Source organism: Hypoxylon fragiforme, assembly GCF_022984875.1.
Source record: "Hypoxylon fragiforme strain CBS 206.31 chromosome Unknown GGS25scaffold_5, whole genome shotgun sequence".
NCBI classification, from domain to species: domain Eukaryota; kingdom Fungi; phylum Ascomycota; class Sordariomycetes; order Xylariales; family Hypoxylaceae; genus Hypoxylon; species Hypoxylon fragiforme.
Window position 1 is genome coordinate 1,236,465 of NW_026054760.1, and position 21,171 is coordinate 1,257,635.

Genomic DNA, 21,171 nt, shown 5'->3' on the forward strand with positions numbered 1-21,171 from the left:
CGATAAGAGTGGGTGAGATCGGTAATCGCTAAAGCTTAGACCAATGGAATAACTTTTTTTAACTTCTCCGGCTTCTAGAAACCATGGAACAATTTATTTTCACTTAGTTAATAATTCTTTTTGTTCTTTTTGTTGCATTTCTGACATTTCGGTATTAAAGAAGAAGAAGAAAAGGGTAAGGGCCCCCTTGTTGAACGGACCGGAGCAGCCCCGGGAAGTGCAACCCGAACCGACAAGGATCTCCGGTCTCTCACTTTCCTGTTCGAGGTGTCAACCCCGATGCGTTGCCAATAGCTTTCCCAATAAACCGGATCAACAAGGCCCCAAAACAAACAACTACCTAGTAGGTAACATTATACTCCGTACTAAGTTACTACTCATAGTGCTAACATCGTACTCTCATGTACGTACGCACCACTCCTTCGGACTTTTGTCGTATAACATCCAGAGCATTAACAACTTACGCATTCCGCATTACGCACAGAGGTTGATCGACCTCGGCAGTCGTTGCTTTGGTTTGCTTGCTCGCTTTTTTGCTTTTTGCTTGTCTTGCTTCCCGTCCACCAGCACTTACACTTGATCGTATCCTAGTAACCTCTCTCATAACCCCTACTAGGTATACTAATTACCGACAATTGGTATGGACCAGGTACGTGACCAACAAGTTACATACAGCAATATTCAAGGTATAAGGCAGTTGAAACATCTTTTTTGCGCTGTGCCGTGCTCATACGTTATTTCCCTCCCCCTTCTTTCTTAAGAAATCCTTCTCATGCAGGTCACGTTCTGTGGCGTTCTACGACGCATCGTATTGGCTTCGGGTCGCATTCATCCAAACAGAGACGCATTCCGCGATATTACAGGGCGGCCATTTCCGCGTTGCAGGTATAACATAGCAATATGTACAATATGTGCAATAATATGTACATACAAACTTACATATAGTACATTTACATATATGTAACTGGTAAGGATGCCGCCTGGGCATGACAAGTCAAGAGACGGGCGCCCGCGGGGTCAAGCGGTGGTTGGGTCTATTTTTAGTCTTAGGAGTATATTGATGTGTTGTAACCTACTATGTAATAAGACGGGTATTATCATTCAACTTGCCAACGGCTCTTGTCTTTCCCCAATCGCCCAAACGGGTAGACACATGCATTACATTCCCACATACGACATACGACATACGGGACATTTATTAATTCTTTACGTATGTGTGTGCGAACTAAAAAGTTCCAAGGGTCTTCTATAGGTTATGTATCCAAGGTCATTGTAGGTATATTACAAGGTTATTTTCCCATTTGACATGTACATATCTAGTCCTCCGGTGGAATGGATAGCCAGAACATCATAACAACATCATAATATAGGAATTAGGAAAGGGTATTAAGAGTTTTAATAACATCATCGCCGGTGGGCTTCTTCGGGTTTCTTACGACATTCTAGATCAACCTCCGCTTCCCGCCATGTCAGCAAGTACGAAAAAAAAGCCATTCACACGACCATACATACAGTCAGTACTACCCTCCCCCCCTTTTTTTTTCTTCTAAGCTTCAGCTCGCCGTATCTGGCGTGTCGCGCAGCCGCATCGGATCATGTGTTGCGTTCGAAACTTACATAAAACTTCACTCTAACCCGTCTTGGCCTTTCTTTTCTCACGATAACCGAAATCAGAGACTTGCCTTTTTTTTTCCAAATATTTTCTCTTTTTTATTTCCTACAACAGAGAATGAGTACATTGAGTAGGTAGGTAGTAAAAGAAACCCCCTTATTTTTTTTTTCCGTTAGTGGGCAAGATCGGGAAGATGTTGCAATAGTGCGGCGCAAGAGCCCGTTATCTGCATCTTTCTGCATCTTCGGCCCGGCCCCATTGATCTACCTAGCACTAATTGAAGGACCTAAAGTCAGGTAGGTTAGGTTTGGTTTGGTTTTTAAGGGTAATGTATCTTTTTATAAGCCAGGATGTTGTGCATCTTTGTCTTTTTTTTCTTTTTTTTTTTGCCTTGAACCTTTTATGAACGAAATGGACTCCCGTGCCGGGCTTGCATAACCCGAGGCGAGAAAGAGAAAAACAACCCAACCGAACAGTTCTAGTCCAGGCCTTTTTTTTTTCAATTTGCAAAATAATAAAAATAAAAATAATTAAGTGCTACAGCTATTCGGTGGGGGGAGAGAGGAAGGGGGGGTTTCTTAATCAATATTGATTACTGAACCCCCAAGTACACAAGTACTAGAACGCCAGATACAACCTGGATGCTCTAAATTTAAAAATAGGGGGGGTTGCGTCCACTTTGAGAAGTGCCGGTCCTTGTACTTGTACCTAATATATGTAAGTAAGTGGGCATGCCTCGGCCTCACATGAGAATTGCAAAAAATAAAGACAAGTGATGAGAAGCCCTCTCTTCTGCTTCGACCTAGCTCTATTAGAATACAACCAAACAAAAACCGCCAATTACGTGCTTCTGCTCTCTCTCCGTTCAAAACCACTCGCTTTGCTGCTCCTCAAACCGGCAGTTTTCAGCGAACATAATAGCCTGTTATCTTAGAGAGAAAATCTGCATACACCATAAGCCACAAGTGGAGGGTGTATATATGTTTGGGTCGGTCAAATTAAGCTTGAAGATGCCGCACACGAGACACTAAGATAAAATAAAAAAAAAGGTGATACACGTCAATAGTTATCCGTCCCACGTTAAATAGATACGGCACTCGGCTGCCGTGGGATGGTAACCAGCAACTTTGAACGACGATGAATTTATGTTCTCATGACGTTCTGGTGCATAGCTCTTAATAAATTTGCAGACCTTGTGTTCCGAACGGAACGCTTTTCAGCTTCTGAAAGGCTGCAGGAGCAATACCGATGTTAATTTCATCTTGCAGCCAGGTCCAGAACCAGCGCAGCCGAGACGAGACGTTGGGGGGGATGGGATGGGATGTGGTTCAAGGGGCGCCCCACGATTCTAAAAGGACATCGCATGACGGACAGGAAGAGTAATAAAAAAAGGAGACAGGTCAAGTTTTCTTACATGTTGCTAATCCATAAGCTCGGCATTCACTTTTAAATACCGGCGGTCGGCCATATGTAGTGTAGGTAGGTATATAAGTAAGTAAGTACCTCTATGCATTGGTACGGATTCGTACGGTGCGACTAAATAAGGAATGTGTGGGTTAACAAAAAAAAGACGCTTCCCATACTTGGAACCTCCGGGGAGAGAATACAATACGCGTATGTACAGGAAGTACTGCCGGGGTTCGGGAGTCAAAGTCCAAAAAAAACCATGCAACGACAAGTTAATTACCTGAGACAACCCAGCGCCCGGCATAATACACTCGTAATAAGGCCTGGGTTCGGACGATCAGCACGTGTGACGATCTCGTCAACGGTTCTCTTCTCTCCCATAGGCAATAAACCCCATTTAAGGGGCCACAGATGAGACGTAATTCGTCGGCCGTCGCATGCGGGCGCTTTCAGCTTCGCTGTAATTTGCAGTACGTCGCCTCGTCCCGCGTTACAACCGTGGCGTCATTGAGCAGTCCACATAACCATCCAACATAACCATAGTACTACAGATCAACACTTCTATTGTACCTGCTAGGAAGGTCAGACAACCTACCTTTATGCTAGTTCACCCCCTTCCTTACCCTCCCCGGTTTGATTGACCCGGGACTACTCCAGTTGTCGGTCTAGGCATAAGGCAACTATCGTGAGAGTCTTTTTTTCATATTTCTTTAATTGTGTTGTTCCTCATTAATGAATCGGCACGGGTTTATTACTACCGAGTCGCCCATAGGCCCGGCGCTACACCGAAGAAGAATTAAGCAAGAGGGTAAAAAAGAATAAAGGGAAAAAGGGGGGACCTAAGAATAAAAATAAACACCCGTACCTACCAGATAGACGATCTGGTTAAAATGCCATGTATGTCAAACGATTAACATTAACAAGGGCGCGAAATCATTTCCAGGTTCGGTAGGTCGGTATTAAGAAAATGACAAGTCTGGGAGGTCTAGGCTGGACTGACCTTCATACAATAGTACCCCAGCCGAAGTGCCATCTATTTACATTGCTATTATGTGTATGCGAAGCCCTACAGGCTTGGGTGTGCCTCTAACTACATAGTAATGCCTCTCTTCCTCTCTTTGGCGGTACCGTGCCTTACCGTACAATACATACGCACGTACCTGGGCATTGGCTTGAGGGATTGTGCATACATATGCTACTGTATGTATGTAGCGTAGTTAGATACAAGGGGAAATACCTTAGAAGGCTTCGCGAAGCCCAGCTTTTAGATTAGGTAGTTACCAGAATCGTTCACTGGACCCCCCCAAAACATAAATAAATAACTAACTATTAAAATAAAAAATTGAAATCTGAACCGAATCGAAGACGCCTGTGGTCGTGCCATCCGGAGAAACGAGACGAGATACCCGGCTGCAAGGTCAAAGCAGAGGGACTTGGCAAAATGTTATGTGCCGCAAACCTGGAAGAAAGAAAACCACCTAACCTACCTGCTAATAGTTAGAGAGAGTGGGAGAGACGGAGGAGACACACACACACCCAAACGTACAGACACATCGTCACATTGCCGAGGAAGCGCCTCCGTTGCTACTGCTAATGTACATGACACACATCCATAGTACGCGTAACGCCCTACGGCAGAACCTACCTACCTGCCCCCCTAAATGATACGCCGTAACCTTAACGTTTCCGGACTGGAACTATTACCTATATTAGCCTTGACATAAACCGCTGTTCTTGCGTTGTAGTATTCTCAGCCTCCTCCCCATGTCTACTGGCATATATATATATATATATATTTTTTAAACTATGCCCGGGTCATACATACCTAGACCCCCTACCCAGGGTTTAAGCACAGGTGGGTTGGTAGTTACGTACTTGCCACAGGGTTTGAACTGGGTCGTGTGCAAGGCTAAAGAATGCGATACCGAGCGGGCAACGATGAATGAGTGAGTGTACTGAATAAAGTGGGAAAGGGCCTAAATAGCTGCTGTTGCTATGACTTATCTTACCTATTACATACCTAAGGCTACATACAGTACAATGCCTACACCCATAGTACCTAGTTAAACCTAGGCAGATAGGCAGACATATCCATGGATCATTACCTGCTGTACCGTGTCCGTCTCACTCTCCCTCGTGACTGACATGGGCCCAATCTCGCAAGTGAGGCAATGCCCGGAGATCCTGTGCGGCATTTGAGCACTTACCTTCCTTCGGCGGCCTGCGCTCGCGTGGGGATAGGATCACTCGAGCCATGTCCAACCGCCTAGGTAAGGTATCGTCAGACCAGCAAGCAAACAAGCAAGTCTCCGTCCCTCCCTCCCTCCCTCATTCGCACTTGCTCTCGTAGGCGCGAGTGCCGCCGTCGTGACTCCTAGACGAAAAAAAAAAGATTACTTATGATTCATCTCGCTAGCTAGCTTCATCGTCTATGAGTCTGTCTCCTCTTTCTACTAAGGTTAGTCTTCGTCGTCATGATCCGGGCAAGAGAGTCCGGAGGAGCCTCCATGCTATTCTTAGGGGCGGGGGGGTTCTTGGAAACGTAGGCGATCCCCTAATAATACAATTCCGTGACAAGCGCCACAGAGGGATCGTGGATGGATTTCAACCTGCGACATTCGGTGACAAGGAGGAAGCTTCTTCTGCATCGAAGGATTGCATAATGTCCTATAATGTCCCGGGATCACGATTAGACTGTCCTCTACAAGCACTCCCTTCTTTGGCCGTAGTCTACCTATGTATAGGTAAGTACCTAGGTAGGAGGTGTGTAGCTAATCCGCTGCTGCTGAGAGAGACTTGTTCGATACTTGTTCGATAAGTAGATACCTACCTAGGTAGCTATGCTATTAATTGCCTTTCCACGTGCATCGATGGTCTCCTTGGTTTGCATCCGCCACGTGTATTCTCTCTGTAAGCTCTCCCGTTGTGAGAACTGCAACTAGACAACACCCAAGTACCAATAAAAGCAAGCCTCCGGGACGCCTCATTACCTTATCTACGAGTATGGCTACGGTGTTCACTATAGATATGTAGATAGATACATTGCCCTAGTATCAAGCCCCATTTTAGTATTGTGATGTATACAGAAGACCTTGTGAGATCAAGTTTGTGTCTACTTAGGTAGCTTACGTTCGATGGAAGGGGAATAATTAAACATATCCAACCCATCTTCGAGCGCTTCTGAACATCCTGATCCAGGGGCCAAATTCACCCCACTGCTCGAGAAGAGCAGGTGGTGCGTATGATGCCGTATCTGCTAGCGCTGTACGCTCGGGATGAGGCATCATAGCTAGCACACGACCGTCCTCGCTGCTTACGCCAGCAATACCCTCAGGACTACCGTTCGGGTTGACTGGATACGTTTCCGTTACATCCAGGTAGTTGTCAACATATCGGATGGGAATCATACCCGCCGCGTCAAGCGCGCGAATTGAGTTGGGCGAAGAGAATGACGCCCTTCCTTCACCGTGGGAGACCACAATTGGTAAGGACGATCCATCCATGCCGTGAAGGAAGACTGAAGGCTTCGCTCGGTTGTCCTCAATTTTGACCATGCTAAACCGTGCCTCAAACTGTTGACTTGTGTTCTCTACGAAAATTGGCCAGTGTTCTGTGCCAGGTATGAGCTCCCTGATGCGAGAGAGCATCTGGCAACCATTGCAGACACCAAGTGCAAATGTATCCTGCCTCTTGAAGAAGCTTTCAAATTCCTTCCGAGCATTTTCGTGCATGAGAATGGATTTGGCCCAGCCCTGTCCGGCTCCTAGCACATCACCGTAGGAGAAGCCACCACAAGCAGCCAATCCCACAAAGTCTGACAACGAGCGCCCGGAAATAATATCCGTCATCATCACATCGACAGGATCAAATCCTGCTGCTTTGAATGCAAATGCCATTTCAGCGTATCCATTGACGCCTTGTTCCCGTAGAATGGCCACTCGCGGGGTCTTGCCGAAGAAACCAGCGATAGACGCTGTAATAGGTAGGATCGGATCAGAGGGTTGGAAGGTAAGTTTGTAAGAGAGGCCCGGATCATTTCGGTCCAGAATACTGGCATACTCAGACTCAGCGCAGGAAGGGTTATCCCTAAGTTTCTGCATCTCAAACGAAGTCTTGGCCCACCATTGTTGAATCTCTCTTCTATCGAGACTGACAAAGGGTGTTATGCCGTACCGGATTGTCAAGGTTTGCTTCGACCTAGGCTGGACACTGCCAAATTTCTTGATCAAGCCTGGGGGCGGTCCACAGGTTGCGAAGCATCTCTTGAAGTTCGTCTCATCCGATGCTCGCACTTGGAACACGGCGCCTAACTCTTCGTTAAACAATGCATCAACCATGTCGACAATTGAACCAGAGTTAGAGATTCCGTCCATCATCAGATCAACTCCGCATCTTCCAGCGAACATCATCTCGGCCACAGTGGTAAGGAGCCCTCCATCGGACCTATCGTGATAGGCAAGGACAATGCCACTTTGATGTAGCTGAGATAGGGCATCAAAATAATCTGCAATGAGGTCCACATCTCGTACGTCTGGTGCCTCATTGCCGACGTAGCCGAATGATTGGGCAAGAGCAGATCCTCCCATCGCTTTCTTGCCTTTGGCTAAGTCGACAAACATAAGAACTGAGTCTCCTACGTCTTCAACTTGCCGAAGTTGCGGGGTCCAAGTCTTCCTGATATCATCAACGATGGTAAATGCTGAGATAACGACTGATACTGGCGCAGTCACGCTCTTGGTCTTCTCGCTCTCGCGATCTTTCCAAGTTGCCTTCATAGAGGTCGAATCTTTGCCCACTGGTATACTGATGCCGAGTCTGCCTATCTGTTAGCATTCACTGGAGCACTCATTGACTAGGCCTCATCTCCCCTTCCATCTTTTCCCTTTTGCAAGGGAGGGTAATCTACTGGAATATAGGAGAGGTAGGGTATAAAAGAAAAATATTTTCCACGGAGAGGGAAGAGAATAGAGAAATTGAGAGAGGGGCGAAAGGCTATTGGGGTAAATCGTAGTACGTACCGAGGACACATGTCAAGTCCAATCGCCTCAACGGCATCATAAAGAGCAGCTCCTTCTCCTGGATGATTCACGGCTGCCATCCAGTTAGCGGATAGCTTGACCCTTCGTAGATCGCCCATGATATCGGCGGCGCCGATGTTCAACAAGCTTTCTGCAACTGCCATGCGAGCAGATGCGGCAGATGATATTAAGGCAATTGTTGGCTTCTCGCCCATCGCCATAGCCTCACCATGTCTCGTTTTCGTTCCTATGTTAAATGACGTAGCTGTAACTGCGACATCTGCTACAGGCGTCTGCCAAGGCCCTACCATCTGGTCTCTCGCGGTAAGACCACCGACACTTCGGTCTCCAATGGTTATGAGAAATGACTTTGACCCTACGGCTGGCATCCAGAAAACTTTCTGTACAGCGTTTCTCAGTAGCTCAGCATCAGATAGCTTGTCTCCAAATGCGGCTTTAAGGCTAGGGACTGCTTCAAACACTGGTAGGTTTGGTTTGTGAGAGCTGACTATACGCTGTAGTCGACGGCCTGGGGGAAACAGAGTTGACATGGGGAGATCAATCGGTCGTGATGATACCTTCTCCTTTGTGTCTCTGTCAGTTAGGATAAGCTTCGGTATGCCACCTTCATCTTCGGACACTACAGTGCCGACATCTGAGAAGCCGCAGCGTTCACGTCCTTGCCCTTTAGTTAGCCCTACACAACGAGCCCTGGTGGTATATTAGACTTACTGCATATGCTAACAAACCGGTTCATTCCTTCACTATTGACCAACAACACGTAGCGTTCCTGTGCTTCATTACACCCTGCAACCACAGTAATCAGCAACGTCTTTAAAATGTTAGTTGACAATAGGCCGAGGGTTAACGCTTACATATTTGAAGAGGACTCATGCTCCCATCTGCACTTTCGACTTGGCGGAGTTCAAATTTGCCTCCAAACCCGGCATCCTTGACCAGTTCTGGAAGGGCATTAGATAGTCCACCAGCTCCCACGTCATGTATCATTGCCTAGGATATATAGTTAGCATCAAGACCGGTCCAACACTGAGCAGGAAGGCCATGGCGTAACTTAATACACCATGTCCAGATGCTATAGGGGTTGCGAGGGCAGACATACGATAGGGCTCGCGTCCCCTAGACTAACGCATGCGTTGATAACCATTTGGGCTCGGCGTTGCATCTCGGGATTTCCCCTCTGCACACTGTTGAAATCAAGATCGGCAGTTCCCTCCCCTGAAGCGTTGCTAGATGCAGCACCACCACCGAGTCCGATAAGCATAGCAGGGCCGCCAAGTACGATGACATGAGCCCCTTCATGTACATCACTCTTGTTCTTGAGTGCATGGCCTGGTCTGACCGTACCAAGTCCACCCGCGATCATGATTGGCTTGTGATAGCCTCGCCATTCAGTTTCTTCCGAGGAATTCGAATCGCTTTTGCTTGTGCCATTTGTCAAGAGTGTACGGAAACATCCGGCCAGAGCAGGACGACCAAACTCATTGTTGAAACGAGCTGAGCCAATGGGTGCTTCAAGCATAATATCCAGGCTGCTTGCATAATGCGCTGGGCGGCCAATATCAATCTCCCAGCCCCGGTGGTCCGGAATGAGAAGGTCGGAGACCCAAAATCCTGAGAGACCTGCTTTTGTAACTGACCCTCTTCCAACAGCAGCTTCATCGCCTAGAAATTAAAGTTAGTTGGGCACTACATTTACTTACCCTATTAAGGCGCTATAAGATCAACTTCTAACGACGCACCGTCGTAGATAATATCTCAAGACTGGCTGTGGTAATTGTATTCGCTAAGGGTTAACTTACGGATTTCGCCACCTGATCCAGTAGCAGCACCCGGAAAGGCTATGTATAACACAGGTCAGTGTACGAAACCACCGAATACAGAAGGTAGAGAGGAAGAGGGATGACTTACGAGAGATAGCAGTAGGGTGGTTATGGGTCTCAACTTTAGCTAATACATGGACGACCTCCTTATTAAGCTTCCAAGATCCGGTCGTATACTCGGGGGCCCAATAACTTCCCACCTCACCTTGCATTACTGCAGCATTGTCGCTATAAGCCGAGACGGTGTAATCGGGTGTCGTCCTGTGTGTGTTTCGGATCATGTCGAAAAGACTCAAATCCTTAGTTATGCCATCTATGGTCCATCTTGCATTGAATTGCCTATTACACATAATTAGTTTATTCAGAAGTCTTTATATATATTTGGTGAAATGCTGCGTTTTAAAAAGCTTTATAAGATCTGATGGCAAGTATTTAAATCAGATGATAATCTTTTGTTTACCAAGCGAAGTGTTTGAGGCTATTATCTATATACAAACTTACTTATGGCGACAATGCTCCGAATTCACTTGGGCAAACATGAAAAGTTCAATATCGTTCGGCGGTCGTCCGAGCTGAGTGAATTCTTGAACTAGGTACTCCATCTCGGATTGATCTAGGGCTAGTCCATGCTTAAGATTATAAGTCTTGAGCATGTCGAGAGGGCTCTGTTCTCCGGAAAAGATATCGACAACCTCGAGTGCTAGAGGTTGGCGTTCAATGAACATGGAGTCAAGGTCTGGCTGATCTAGAGATATAATCTCCGTCATGCGATCAGAAAGCATGTCCCGGAACGGGATTTCATCACTGTTGAAAGGTTGTTCGAATTCTACAGTGATGGACCGGGCTCGTTCTATTCGATGAACTTGGTCCTTGAGGCCGCACACTTCACAGACCTTGGTCGCCTTGGAGCTCCATGGCGAGATGTTCCTCGGCACAACATAATACGTACGAGTATAGCCGATGTGCGTTAAAGGTGGAGGACCTGAACGATCAGGTAAAGGGAGCAACTCTTCAAGTTTTGGCTGGACCGCAGTCTTGTTCCCCTTGATATGCGCGTAATAAATCCAAGAACCTATGATGTTGGTAACTTTAGTAGAGCTCTGGTTAATACGGTCCTTTAACTTCTTGGCCTCAGAGACCGTGAAGCAGGACTCTCCGGTAAGAACGATGTAATCCATTGCTTTTGGTGTGAACCAAATGGTCTGAAAAGACGCGTGGTTTGAGGTTCCGACAGAACCTGAAAGAGTTCGTCGTGCACTTTGAGATCAACCTTATTCGAAAGAAAATGTTTAATGCTTAGTTAATGGCAATGTGGGGTTGAAAACATTTGAACATGCATGTGGTCTTTTTGGAGGGGTATTGTACTTGGGTACATCTCAAAAATCATGTACATAACGAGTCATGACTGGTTGAATTTTCATTCTACAATAACTACATCTACATACCTAGTACATACATGCAAGGCACAGACCACTTATAACTACCAATTTAGAGTAGGCTTTAGATAAGCGAATATAATGCCTATCAGAGGATAGAAATGCTGATATTCATGTAGTTAAACCCTGTCACATTTACGTCAGGAAACATTTTTTATGTAAAGGTGAGGATAGAGTTTTCTTGGCATGCATACTAGGTACCCTAAGTCAATGCTCTGGAATGAATAATTAATGAGAATAGTTAACTATTGGACATTGTTATTGGACATTTGAATCTCCAATCATTGATGAAAATTAAACCCGATTTTGGATACATAAGATTAAACATATTAAACATGAGATAAGATGATAAGCACCCACGGAAGTCAATTCAACCGTGCCGGTGACGGAACTTAGAATTTGCGACGGGAACGTTGTGCATTAAGATTGGCAAATTAGGCTAACCTAGCCCCTTAGGTATTCAAGTGTTGAGCTTGTTAATTAGTTAATTAGTGCTTAATTCTACTAGGCAAGTTATGACCAACTGTTTGAATTGAAAACGAAAACGAAAAAAAGAAAAAAGTTCCCACATCGCGCGAATCTTTCCAAAGTTTCCAGAGCATCCGAACCATCGCGAACTTTAGATACCTACACATCTATTTACAGACATATAGCTTCATTTTGAAGAAATAATTTGAATTTCCGTCTTTATTAGATACCAATTCGATTTTGCGCTGCCATACCATGAGGCCATGAATGCGTTAACCATCTGTGAATCTCTTCATATAAACTTAACTTGGGCAATCGATCCATGTTGAACACGCCGTTCTCTACCTGACGATATTTATATTCAGCATATTACTAGACATATCACCCAATATGCATTTCCTCACAGTATTGGCCGGTTATGCCGCCCCAATGTTCCTCATTCTATCCCCGATCTTGTCCTATTCCGATCAAGCAATATCTATGCACAGAGCAAGGTCGAGCGCCGGCTTCTCGCTGGACATCCCTCTGATCATGCTTGTTGCGTCCATATTTAGGTTTGTCCCGTCTTCTTGGATGGTATCTTTATAGATGTATAGGTATATATACATAAATGAAGACTGGACATACTAACATATGATTTCCCATTAGAATTTTCTACTACCCAGGCGCGAAATTCGATATAGCGTTGTTGATTCAGTCATTCTGCAACATTTTTATCCAACTTATTCTTCTAAAGATTGCACTCGATCACCGACCACCACCATCATCTAAAGGAGGAGAGGCTGCGCTTCCTTTTGCAGGCGCACAAGATGGGCTTGCAGGATTTCAACGGCCATATAACTTTTGGCAGTGGCGGTCACCAAAACCGTTGGTTCTCCCTCTACTATACACCATGATTGACGCCCTTTTTGTTGCTCTCATAACTAATTATACATCTTAGTTATTGGCAATTCCTGATAGCACTATTTATCAGCTTGACCGTCCTTGAACTGCTCCTTGCCCCATTTGATTCAATTTATTCAGGATATTCGGATTTGATAGGATATATTGGCTTGTCCATCGAAGCGACATTGCCCCTCCCGCAGCTCCTCGCTAATGCGCGCTCGCGATCTTGCAAAGGGTTTCGGTTTTCTGTGTTGGTGAGTTGGTTAATCGGAGATTCCATGAAGATGTTTTGGTTCTTTACCTCTACTACTGCGATTCCGTGGGCTTTCAAAGTCTGTGGTATCTTCCAGGCTATTTGCGACTTCATGCTAGGCGTCCAGTACGTAATGTATGGCGACAAACAGCCAATGATAAAAGCACAGCAGGCGTGGCCTTATGTAGGCACCAAGCCACATCGTGCTGGATCACACACCAGCGGACGACTTACACCATCACCAACTGGGAGAAGGACTCCGGCGTTGGGGGAAAAGACAATTTGAGTAGATGATGACTTTCAAGTTAGCAACCCACCCTGCCACTATTCTAATACAGCCTTTCCTTGAATGTGAATGTGACTGTGACTATGATAAGCCATGTGTGGATGTACATACATACATACCTGGCAGAGTCCAGTCCAGATCTACATGTAGAGCTCAGTAGTTGTGAAAGCAAAAGCAAAGTCTGAATGTCTTCAGCGGGCCTAGAACTGTTCACGGATGCTTGCTTTTGATCGCTAAACCATGATGGTGAGCTCGGTCAGAGAGAGGCTATCATATTTACAAATAGTGACAGCATTATCACAGTCTTATGATGAGATCAAAGTCGGCCCCATTCAAGTTGCATGAGAGTCCTAAGTTATCGTTGACAGAGAGGAGAGATGAGGGAATAGAAAAAGAAAAAAGACGACAGTCCTTCTACATATAACTGATAACTGCAAGTCTACCCATGTTACGGCACACATGTGGCTGATACGTCACATTAGCTCACCTACGTATTACCTATTTAGTATCTACATAATAGGTGTGAGATAAATGTGGGTGGACCTATATATTAAAAGGATAAGATCTAAGGATCAAACCTTGCTACTAAAATATTCTTAAATACATAACCACAATACTTCGCACTTTCCTCTCTGGCGTACCTGCCACCATCTACTAGGAAGGGACAATAGTGCCTATCCCAAACACCTCCAGGCTTCGTTTCAACAGCGCCAACAAGCTCTAATATAAACGTTCCCAAACCACACAGCCATTCAATAAGTATCAGAAATAGGTAACGCTATATTAGAACAGCGACAAAGTGCCAGAAGTATGGTCTTTTAAAGTAAGAGGTTAATCGGATAAATAAGGTATAGTACATCCCATATGGGAAATAACAAAATGAGCCATAATGGCTAGTAAACTGTGGGCTTTTTGAATTGAATAAACGGTTTTTGGACTTTTTGATTTAAATAAACTGACTGTAGACTTTTTAATTAAACAACTTTTGAATAAACGGCTTTTAGAACAAACGACTTTTTGAATAAACGTTAACTTTCAAAACAGAGCTTTCAATCAACAATAACGTTTCAATCAATAAAAGGATCAAAACAACTTTGAAAACAATAAAGGTCCCAATTATCAAAAAAAAACCAAAAACCAAAAATGAGGCTATCACCACAGCTCTTCCGGTAGGAGGTCACCAGATAAATGTAGATGGACCTGTATATTAAAAAGATAAGATCTAAGGATCAGACCTTGCTACTAAAATGTTCTTAAATACATAACCACAATGCTTCGCACTTTCCTCTCTGGCGTACCTGCCACCATCTGTGTGTTACCTAGCCTTGGTAGGCAGGCTCCGAGTCTTCAAGTTCGAGGTCTGCAAGCTACTGCAAGGGGTGCATGTGGGTTATCGTGAATTAGTGCTAAAGAGTTACATGCAGCCTTAAGAGACCCCAGTTGATGATCAGCCACACCAAGTGATAGCTCTGATGGTAAGAGTTCACAGGAAGATAGAGTAACTTGTTCATTCATTTTTTTAGTAATACTACATGATCAGGTGGTGTATTGCGTCTATGGTGACTGATAAGACAATGATGCAGCATGTCACTTTTAACAGATATACACGCTTGTGCACCGAGGGAAATATATGCTTAAAACCCAGATTGCTACTATGTAGGTACGGTTTAACTGCATAGCTAATACCTTGACCTTGAATGTTTACTACTAGTAGAAACATCCTCAACGTCAATTCTCTCTTCCTGGCTTAGTATGCCACTCCCTTCTTCTGCTGTATCACACATGTGCAGATGTCTATATAAGTTGAAGGAGTGTCCATTACCATCAACTTCCACGCACGCAACAAATTCACAGCACCAAGCCCTCTTTCTCTGGTCTAAACATTCACTTTCTATACTCTCACCCAATTATACTCATCCCTACCACAAACGACGGGACTGCCTACCCTAGGTAGTCTTCATATCAGTTACCACTAGGCTTGAGGAACATCTTCAAGGTCTATACACCTATTAAGTCTTTTCAAGACTCTTTAGTTGTTGCAAGTCAAGTTATTGATGTAAGTCAATTTCACACAATATGATTGGCTTATCATGATATTTACTATTTACTATTTACTATTTCCATCTGTTCCCTACCAAGAATATTCTCGAGGTTGAATATAGGTATACATTCAATCTTGAGATATGAATGAGCATCTACACTTCCTTATCTATATCAACTACCTAATATTTTCATTTTGACTTCTTTCCAAAAAGCTCCCAACAAGGCCAGCTCTTACAATGTCGTTTGAATTTATCTAATCCCCAACGACGTTCCTCAGACAACCGCACGGCTAGTGAGCTGGGCAACGCAACAACACTTGTAAGTGAGTGTGTTCAACACCACACCATCTCCCATTAATACCTAGGTTAGTACCTATATAATACTTATTCCAACAACATCAAGACTTGCCGAAAGCAATTGATTTAAGCTAATAAACTCATCAGTCTTAGGATTCTTAATTTAATTCATCCTATTAACTGCGAAGCCATAGTAAGTTATTTTGTTCCTCCACAGCTGCTACCATATCGGAAGCTTCCTGTTTCTCATGCTCTACATACTTCGGCGTTGCCCAATCCACAACTTATTCTTTACTTTACTTCCGCCCATTCCTCAAACATGAATATAATCTTGCTCATTCTCTCTCTCTCTCCTCACGCCCACTCCCACTTCCGCCTGGCTATTTTTGCTTTTATTACCATCTCTAACCGTCCCACAGGCTTCATCAAATCCTGCCTAGGAGGTCATTCAAGATGCCGCCTCATAGCAAGGCCAACTTTAAGACCTACGAGTCCAGCACTCGTCTACTCGCCGCCGTGGTGGGGAGCCTCCAAGGCAAGGTTAAGCTTGACTTCACCGGTATGTAGTCGCCTTTTTCTTTTGCCCCTATTTACATAAGAGCCTCCTTTTCACCCAAGTTCTTTTATGATCTCGCCATGGATGGGCTACCCCTTCTTTGCAGATTATTAGCAGATGACGGCGAAGTTACCCGCTGGATGCTACATCTACTCTATATGAAAGAACGAGTCACTACATCACCATATCCATATAGCTATTGTATCACTGCAAAGCAACTTCACCACATCCCTACCTTTTCCTCACCCTCCCTTTTTATTTCCTTGTTCAACCCTATTAGTTCATCAGCCTTATTTTTTCTTTTGCCTGCTACTGGTCATCATTATGAGCTCTGTGTCGCATCGCCTTTTCATATGAACTACTTCGTATGAGCTTCCAAAGGCTGATGTGGCCATAGAGCTCGCGAGACTCATCGGAGGGGGCACTACCGCACCTGCCGTGGACCACCGCTTGCGTCCTATCAAGCAGCTCTCCAGGCTGCAGCACATTTGGCTAGAACAGGGAAAGGACCCGGGAGAGCTTCCCGTCGACAAAGCAGGTATACTCTACACCTCCCTACCTTCCCACATCGCCTATATCACCAATACCAACACGATTTCCTAACACTAGCATTCATCAACTAGAATCGAGGTTCGCTGACTATTTCTCACAGCTATCCAGAAGCTCTATGGGGAGTCCACTGCCAGCGGCATCGAGTGGCAGTTCCGCGAGATCAAAGCGCTAAGCCGCGCCCAGCAAAAGGCGGTTGACGAAGATGGAGATCCCGCGGCGTGCAAGCCAAGCGCTTGCAACACGCCTTCCTCGCGTGCTAACGGCAGCGCCACTCCCGGCTCCCGCACCAGCAAGGCCAGCAAGAAGACACCCACCGCCGGCGCCGGCAACAAGCGCAAGCGCCCTAATGTGCCGCTCCATATCTCGTCCGAGGATAGCGAGCTCGACGGTGGAGACACGGACTACTCCGCGAAGGACCGCCAACCCACCAGCAATAACGAACCCGAGACCATCGATGATGATGACGATGTCGCGGAAGGCAATGACGACGACGACGGCAGCGATCTTCTCGCTTGGACTCCTACTCCCAAGCGACCCAAAGCTGCCCCCGCCGCTAAGGCTACCGCCACTAAGCGCGGTAGGAAGGACACCGTTGTCAAATCCGAGGGCGACAACAACAACAATGTCGCCCGCTCCCTCTTCCGCAGCAAGAGCACTGGCAATGGCAATGGCAACGGCAACCAGCCCTCTTCTAACGGCACGGTTCGCAATGGCAGCAGCCGCAACTCCGCATACGTCGTCCTCGACGAGCCGGAACCAGGGCTAGTGAAACCCGAGCCCGGCACCGGGCATGACGAGGGCGAGCTGCCGAGTGCTGGTGGCCGTGGTTCGCGCAGCTTTGGCGGCGACGGCGAGTATTACGAGCATGAGGATAGACTTGCGGATGATGAGTGTTGATCGTATCGCCCTACTACATGATCACGAGACCTCTGGCAACATCGTGGGTTAGCTGTGCTGGGGTTCATGGCTGGCAAGATGGTAGATGATTTGGTGGGATATGATAGGAGATGGAGAGAGAGAGGATGCCCTGTGCTACTCAGAAGTTGGTCTCGGCGGTTTAGGCCCACGAAACTTTGAGGTGTTCCGGTATTGGTATTGGCTTTTTTTGCCGTTGCATTTTCCTCTCCTGCGTTGCCGGACGCGCGAATAAGCTGGCGAAGAAAGCGAGATGGAAAAAGAAAAAGGGCCAAAAAAAAAGGGGGGGGAAGGGAGTATGCACTACCTCACGGCACACATCATGTACAACAACAGCGCCGAAGGAAAAAAAACGGAGGTTTCTGAGGTTCCTCGCTTCATTTATTTGCCTACTTATTCCCCTCCCCTCCCCAATATAATACGGTTATATACCACGACGTACAGTATCTTGGACAGATTTCAGGCGAACGAACGAACGAAGAGATGGGAGGACGAGCTGAACTACCGAGGGTATATGGGTACACGTGGGCGGGACACCCTTCCTCATAGCTCATCGCTAGTATCTTGCCTCCCTCTACCCGATTCATCAGGTACTAGGTTAGCTAGGTTAGGTATATGTGGCCTTGCCTTTTAAATTCCCCGGGCCCACGGACATATCCCTATCTCACGATCTGATATTGAGGAAATCTCTTGGTTTTTATTCTCTATTTAGGGGGGGAGGGGGAAGGAATAGAACATGATCTATCTATGGATGGAGTAGGTAGATAGATAATTACGAGGAGAGTCTAGAAAGCTACTAAACTACATCAATACCATCCTTCATCACTCATTCCTTTTTACACGCCAATCCAATCCAGTCCAGTCCAGTTTAATCTAAGCAATCCTTTTTATTCACCTGGGCCAGTCTATCGACCTACTCAAGTACCTAGATATCTATCTATCTATATACCTAGCCTAGCTCAACAGCAGATCCCACAAGGCGTCTTTCTCAACGTAATCATGGTGTATGATATTGACCAACCACGAGTCGGCCTTAGCATTCTCCAGCAACTTTTCGCTTTCGGACCCTTTTCCGTAGACCTGTGCCCACTCGCCAAAGATGCCGAAGGCCTCCTCGCTCCAGGCCCGGAAGCTGACTTCTTCTATGATGGTGGGGGTGATGATCTCCTTGCCGGGGAACACGCCCCACGTGACCGCGTTCGTGCTCGGCTCTTGGCCCTCGCCTGCTGTGTCGCCAGTCTGGTCTGAGGATGTATAATCACCGGCCGCGTTAGTTGCGTAGAAGCACACCGTGTCCTGGACCTCGGAGCTCTGGAGTTTCTCGAGGAGCACCTTCCACTCCGCGGACGGGATGAAAAACTCGACAAATGCCTTCTGGAATACGAACCCGTGCTGCGGGCCCCAGCCGAAGACGGGGTCTGACGAGCGTAGACCATTTACCGCGGGTTGCGATGCGACCGTCCACCAACCCTTCGAGTTGAGCCGTATCAAATGGTTAGTGATGGTCCCGGTCTCCTCTCTGAATTCCTCTTCGCTCCAGGGGATGGCGCTAAGTTCCCCTTTCAGATGTCGTACGATGAGGTCGTTAATATCCTCCCGTTTCGTGGGGTAGCCCCAGAGGCTGACGGCTTGAGCGTGGGATACGTGCAAACTAGGCCCGTACCCATCGATCTCACCGTACGCCGGCGATCTAGCGTCACCCCATCTACCGTTGGGAAAGTCGTCCCACGTGGCTTCTCGGCCAAGTACACCTTCCCCTTCCGATATGGCCAATGTATTAGATCGGCTGTTAATCGGCTCTGTCGGTCTGGTTGCCTCTGCGGACGTGGTCTCGTATTCTGGATGCGATACTGGTCGATCGGATACAATGACCCGGTTGCGGTGCTCCGAACTAACATTGGACTGTCTTCGACTTTGCGACTTGTCTCTGATGTGGGACGTGTGATCGTGATCTGAACCATTGACCTTGAGCGCCGGGATCTTGGCTGTGATGTCTTCGATGACGGTTTCTTCCTCTATAAGAGTGCTTGGCAGTATGAGCTCTGTCTTTTCGACAATGAAAGATACGGCCTTTTCCAGATTTAGGGTATAAAAGTGGAAACCCCTGGGGCCTGGCGTCCGACTCGCGATCTCTTTGACCCTTTCGACAATCTCACACAGGATATCTACACCGACGTTCTTGACCTTTTCGTCGTCCATCTTCACTGCATCTAATCGAGACATTATCGAATCGGGTATCCTAGCATGGCTAAGCTTTGTCGTCCGTTTGATCATTTGATAGCTCTGGATGGGCATCAGACCAGGAATAATGGGAATCGTTTTGAAGGCACCGCTGGAGTGTTCCCTCAAGGTCCGTATAAACCTGTCGTATGCGTCTGTGTCGAAGAACAATTGGGTCATGAGGAAATCAGCTCCCGCAAGCGCCTTTTCAACAAGGTATGGAAGATCATGCTCCAAGCTCTGTCCTGAAGGATGGCTCTCGTCGGCATGACCCTCGGGATATGCCGCAACGCCAATACAGAAGTAGTCGCCGTGGGTTTTCTTTATATATCGGACCAAATCAATGGCCCATATGAAGTTCTCATCTATGGCATCCTCAGGATCTTCATTGGGGTCTTGGTATTCAGCAGCTCTCGGGGGGTCGCCTCTGAGCGCAAGGATATTCCTGATACCCAATGCCTTCGCATCCTCCAACGTTCTATCGATCAGCTTCCGGCTCATGTTCGTGCAGGTCAAGTGAAGACATGTTGTCAGATTTAGTTCCCTCTGACATATCTCGGCTAGTTCGAGTGACTTGGTGGCAGTAGAGCCTCCGGCACCATACGTCACATTCACGAATAATGGTCGCAAGGCTCTTGCCATTCGATCAAGACGGTCGCGTAGATTCGAAAATCCCATTGGGGTTTTGGGAGGGAAGAATTCGAGCGAGAAATAGTTTGAATCGACCGGCAGAGCGGCTATCTTGTCTGTAATCTTTTCCATCTTTGCTAGGCTCTCTTGTAGAGATTTATTCGCGATTGACTCCGGTTTTCTTTCGTTTTGATTATTCCAGGTCGTTCTCCACCTGTTTGAATGTTTCGTCTGCGAGATCAGATCGATACTGATCTATGTACAGGGGATTGGCCTAGAGCGGAGACCAGATCGGCGCAAAAATGTTAGATATTGATAAAGCAGCAGTATCGACAAGAAAGTGGGCGATGGATGGACTGTATGGATGGATCGTAAAATCGCAATTGAATCAATTCAAGCCCTGTCCTCAGATTATGAAGTACCGAGGTAGATAGAAGTATTGTATGCGCTGGGGACGCAAGGTACCGCCTCGCGTAGATACAACCGTGCAGCCAAAAAAAAAAGGGATAAGAACCGAACTTGACTCTTGAGAAATAAATATTCATGTAAATTCTTGATAGTGAAAGTCTGACATCGGTTGTGGGGTACCTTGCATATTAACCCCGCATTTGCCTTAATGATGGTACATACACATGTACTAGGTTACTCTAGGTATCTGGGTAGTACAGTACATGTAGGTAGGTAGGTAGCATAGGATGAATAATCCACATCCTTGTCAAATAAACGGCGGAGTCGGCATGACTTGGGTCTGAT

The 21,171-nt window shown here is 46.3% G+C and overlaps 5 protein-coding genes across 5 annotated transcripts; 2 read left to right on the forward strand and 3 right to left on the reverse strand.

The window, feature by feature from the left end:
* Window positions 1–6,168: 6,168 nt before the first annotated feature.
* Window positions 6,169–11,056, reverse strand: GGS25DRAFT_514258 (phosphoribosylformylglycinamidin; the record flags this gene model as incomplete). Its single annotated transcript, XM_049262973.1, has 8 exons — window positions 6,169–7,834; window positions 8,038–8,716; window positions 8,770–8,844; window positions 8,913–9,048; window positions 9,158–9,720; window positions 9,858–9,896; window positions 9,967–10,217; window positions 10,380–11,056. 8 exons carry the CDS (start codon window positions 11,054–11,056, stop codon window positions 6,169–6,171), a joined length of 4,086 nt encoding a protein of 1,361 aa, XP_049116548.1.
* Window positions 11,057–11,773: 717 nt separating this feature from the next.
* GGS25DRAFT_490139 (uncharacterized protein) lies at window positions 11,774–13,668 on the forward strand. Its single transcript, XM_049260960.1, has 3 exons — window positions 11,774–12,336; window positions 12,431–12,649; window positions 12,723–13,668. Exons 1-3 carry the CDS (start codon window positions 12,173–12,175, stop codon window positions 13,204–13,206), a joined length of 867 nt encoding a protein of 288 aa, XP_049116549.1. The 5' UTR covers window positions 11,774–12,172; the 3' UTR covers window positions 13,207–13,668.
* Window positions 13,669–13,731: 63 nt separating this feature from the next.
* Window positions 13,732–14,474, reverse strand: GGS25DRAFT_490142 (uncharacterized protein; the record flags this gene model as incomplete). Its single annotated transcript, XM_049260961.1, has 1 exon — window positions 13,732–14,474. A coding segment is annotated over one exon (213 nt), but the record flags the coding sequence as incomplete, so codon positions are not given.
* A 775-nt stretch (window positions 14,475–15,249) lies between these two features.
* GGS25DRAFT_274501 (uncharacterized protein) lies at window positions 15,250–17,686 on the forward strand. The gene is made up of 5 exons (XM_049257414.1): window positions 15,250–15,262; window positions 15,693–15,738; window positions 15,965–16,104; window positions 16,499–16,639; window positions 16,754–17,686. The coding sequence occupies exons 3-5, from the start codon at window positions 15,999–16,001 to the stop codon at window positions 17,548–17,550; spliced, it is 1,044 nt and encodes a 347-aa protein (XP_049116551.1). The 5' UTR covers window positions 15,250–15,262; window positions 15,693–15,738; window positions 15,965–15,998; the 3' UTR covers window positions 17,551–17,686.
* Window positions 17,687–18,338: 652 nt separating this feature from the next.
* GGS25DRAFT_274566 (MTHFR-domain-containing protein) lies at window positions 18,339–20,636 on the reverse strand. The gene has a single exon (XM_049257415.1). The coding sequence runs from the start codon at window positions 20,548–20,550 to the stop codon at window positions 18,523–18,525; it is 2,028 nt and encodes a 675-aa protein (XP_049116552.1). The 5' UTR covers window positions 20,551–20,636; the 3' UTR covers window positions 18,339–18,522.
* Window positions 20,637–21,171: the final 535 nt, after the last annotated feature.